This window comes from Nicotiana tomentosiformis, chromosome 1 (genome assembly GCF_000390325.3).
Source record: "Nicotiana tomentosiformis chromosome 1, ASM39032v3, whole genome shotgun sequence".
Lineage (NCBI taxonomy): Eukaryota > Viridiplantae > Streptophyta > Magnoliopsida > Solanales > Solanaceae > Nicotiana > Nicotiana tomentosiformis.
The window spans coordinates 98,036,504-98,039,655 of NC_090812.1; the positions used below are offsets into that span (position 1 = coordinate 98,036,504).

General features: G+C 31.6%; 1 protein-coding gene across 1 annotated transcript; it reads left to right on the plus strand.

Annotated features, from left to right (window-relative positions):
- The first annotated feature begins 263 nt into the window (after positions 1-263).
- On the plus strand, positions 264-983 carry LOC104109454 (monothiol glutaredoxin-S11-like). Its single transcript, XM_009618760.4, has one exon. It carries the CDS (start codon positions 415-417, stop codon positions 718-720), a length of 306 nt encoding a protein of 101 aa, XP_009617055.1. The 5' UTR covers positions 264-414; the 3' UTR covers positions 721-983.
- The last annotated feature ends 2,169 nt before the right edge of the window (positions 984-3,152 follow it).

Consider the following 3,152-nt stretch of genomic DNA (forward strand, 5'->3'; position numbering starts at 1 on the left):
TTATTCATGAAATAACAGTAGCCTTTGCCCCCACCAAATATCTTATTCGAAACACGTACATGACCACATAGAATATATGTATCGTCCAACTTGCTCATTTTGTGGAACGAAATTGTAGTATCAATTTTTCAAAAAGTTACTTTTGCTCAATTGCAGTCCAGTTTTTGAGAGCATCTAAATAAAGCTCACAATCTTTTGAATGTTCTTTTTCTGGTCTAGGCTTATTACCGTATCTTTTCTTTATTTATAAATAGACTCACCATAATCACCCCCATTTCAAGCAAGTAGCAACCAGCTAGCTCTGAGTTTGGAAAATAAATAAACCCTTTTATTTCTCCAGCTCTTTCTTGCTAGCTAGTTGCTTCTTGTACTCGTTAACGTACGATCATATCAGGTTGAGAGTTCGAGTCATCAATGGACAAAGTACGAAGATTGGCAACAGAACACGGAGTAGTAATCTTCAGTAAGAGTACATGTTGCTTGTGCTATGCAGTGACAATCTTATTCCAAGATCAGCTTGGAGTAAGTCCATATGTTCATGAAATAGATCATGATCCAGAGGGAAAGGAAATGGAAAAGGCATTACTGAGGATGGGTTGCAATGCTTCTGTGCCGGCAGTTTTCATTGGGGGAAAATTGGTTGGTTCTACTAATGAAGTCATGTCACTCCACCTTAAAGGCTCTCTCATTCAACTCCTCAAGCCTTACATGCCTAATTAAAATTAAAAAAAAACCCATTTCAAAGGTTGCCATTAATTAATATTATTATCTAGGAACAAAGCAATAACTAAGATCATTTTCTTGGTCGACGAAGTTGTTGTCTACAAATGTTATATGTAAGTGGTTGTGATTATGTGTAATGCTATTTGATCTTCATTAGTGATCTTTTATGAGATAGTTTGTCTGCGAAAGTGTGGTGTATTTGCCCTAGTTCAAAGAATGTATTACCGTTTGTTTCCTTAATTGAAAGAAGTTATTACTAACATTATATTATTACTTTTCGATAGTTTTCTTCTCAGAAACCCTTTTTTTGGGGTGAAGGATCGACATCATATGTAGGTATTAGGATATGAACGGAGAATCCTTCCCTTCACATAACTAAAAAATAATATTAAATAAAAAATCCTAATTCCTACATGAAAACAAGCAATACCCATATTATATAGGTAATGCAATAATAGCACTTTAATATTCACTTTATTTAGAAAAAAGTAAACGGGGAAAAATAAATAATTTATAACCGGCTTTGATCAAAAGGCAACTTGGTCTGTAATTGGCTGAAATGAAGTGGTTATATTTGAGGAAAATCCTTGGAGCGGTTATTGCTATTATTAAAAAGTTCAAAAATATCATGATTGACTCTGTTATATAGAGAAATACCACATTAATTAAACATTCTTTTGAATATAAGTCTTATGTTATTCGACTTTGATAAATAGGCACTACCTTCGTTAGCACTTTGCATGCACCAAGAAAACCATGATAGACTAGTTGGAATATCTTAGGGTTGGCATCATAATTGAGCAACCAAAATAAAAAGACGCACTTTAAAACAAACTCCATTTATACATTTTGCTAGCGGCCCTAAGTTTTCTATTCCAGGGTACATTTTCTTCCATGAATCCTTGTTTTTATACTACTCCTTTTTTTGGATCATCACATGGTATATGTATATACCATGTATAAATGCATAGTTCACGGAATGAAACTTCCTAATTTTATGGGAGATGTCCTTGATAAATGTGCCTTTTTTATAAGGGTGCCTAAGACCAAGATCGGGGAATTTTAGATGCAGTAAGGGATCCGGTTGGATGTAGAGCCAGTGGAAAAAATTGTAGTTGCGACATCAATTGCAGTATCAAGGAGAAGTGCAGGCGTTAGATAGGGATTGCAAACGGACGGTGGAGGTGCTTGGCGGGGTTTCTCTTCATATCTGTTGTTCTACCAGAAAAGGGCTGAATAAATTGGATAGGGAAGTAATATCACTCCTTGAACCCCTAATATAAATTCGATCCTAGAATGACTAAAAGAAAATATTGTATTGGTTCAGATAAATCCATTTTCTTTAAATAAATAAAAACAACGAAGAATTTCATGACTTTATTGACTTGACCATGGAAATAGATTTTTTTTTATTTCTTATGAAACTTCTAATTGTTAAATGGATGAAGTTGAAATGAGTATGAATAGGCGTAGATGCTTATCATGCTCAATTATCTCTTAATTTAGCTATGTTAGGCTCTTTAAGCAATATTATAGCTTTATTATTGGAAGCAGTTACTAATTCATGATCTGACATGTAAGAAATAAAATTTAATTATCAGTTCTACGAGAATTTTTATGAAAGCCATATATATGATGATCCTTTTCTGAATTGTATTAAGTGTCCTAAATCCAAGAATTGAAATAAAAATTACATGTACAGTAATTATTTGGATTGAATATTTTATGAAACTTTAAAATATTTTAAGGTTTATCACTACTAAACATGTATAGAAACCTAACAATAAAGTGAACAATATATAATTTACGAAAATATTATATTTATTTTATCTTCATTTATTATGTATCATTATTTATTCTAAATCATATTATTCAAGATATTTGTATCACAAATATATAGTTATAATGTTTTTGTTTCATACAAATGTTCTTCGCTGACCACATGATTTGTTTTCTTTATTTTCATAAATTTTTGGTTCTTTGGTACATTATGGTGAGAATTAAAATGACAAATGCAATTTAATTTATTGAAACAACTATATTTTAATTCGTTCAAACAAGCAAGATAACAATTTCTATATATAATTAGTTTCCGTTAATATTAACCGCACATTGCAGCTCTTCTAATACTAGTTAATTAGGATATGAAAGGAGAGAAAATATAAAACAAAAAATCCTCACATCTAAGCTAAGCTTAAAACAAGCCCGTCCTCACTTCTTATTCCAATCGTTTACAAGGGTTACTTGACTAGTCTTCATTAATTGAGAATGTGAAGACATAAGTGTGTTCTCTCTTAAAGTTTACTTTTAAATGATATGGTAATATATTTCAATATGACATTATAGAGACAGAAAGTTTGAGTTCAATTCTCAGTGCCACCCAAAAAAATAAAAACATATTAATTCCACATGTTTGACTCATGAGAAAA

Coding starts and splice junctions, on each gene's coding strand:
- LOC104109454 (XM_009618760.4), top strand. CDS start 415: ATGGACAAAGTACGAAGATTGGCAACAGAACACGGAGTAGTAATCTTC.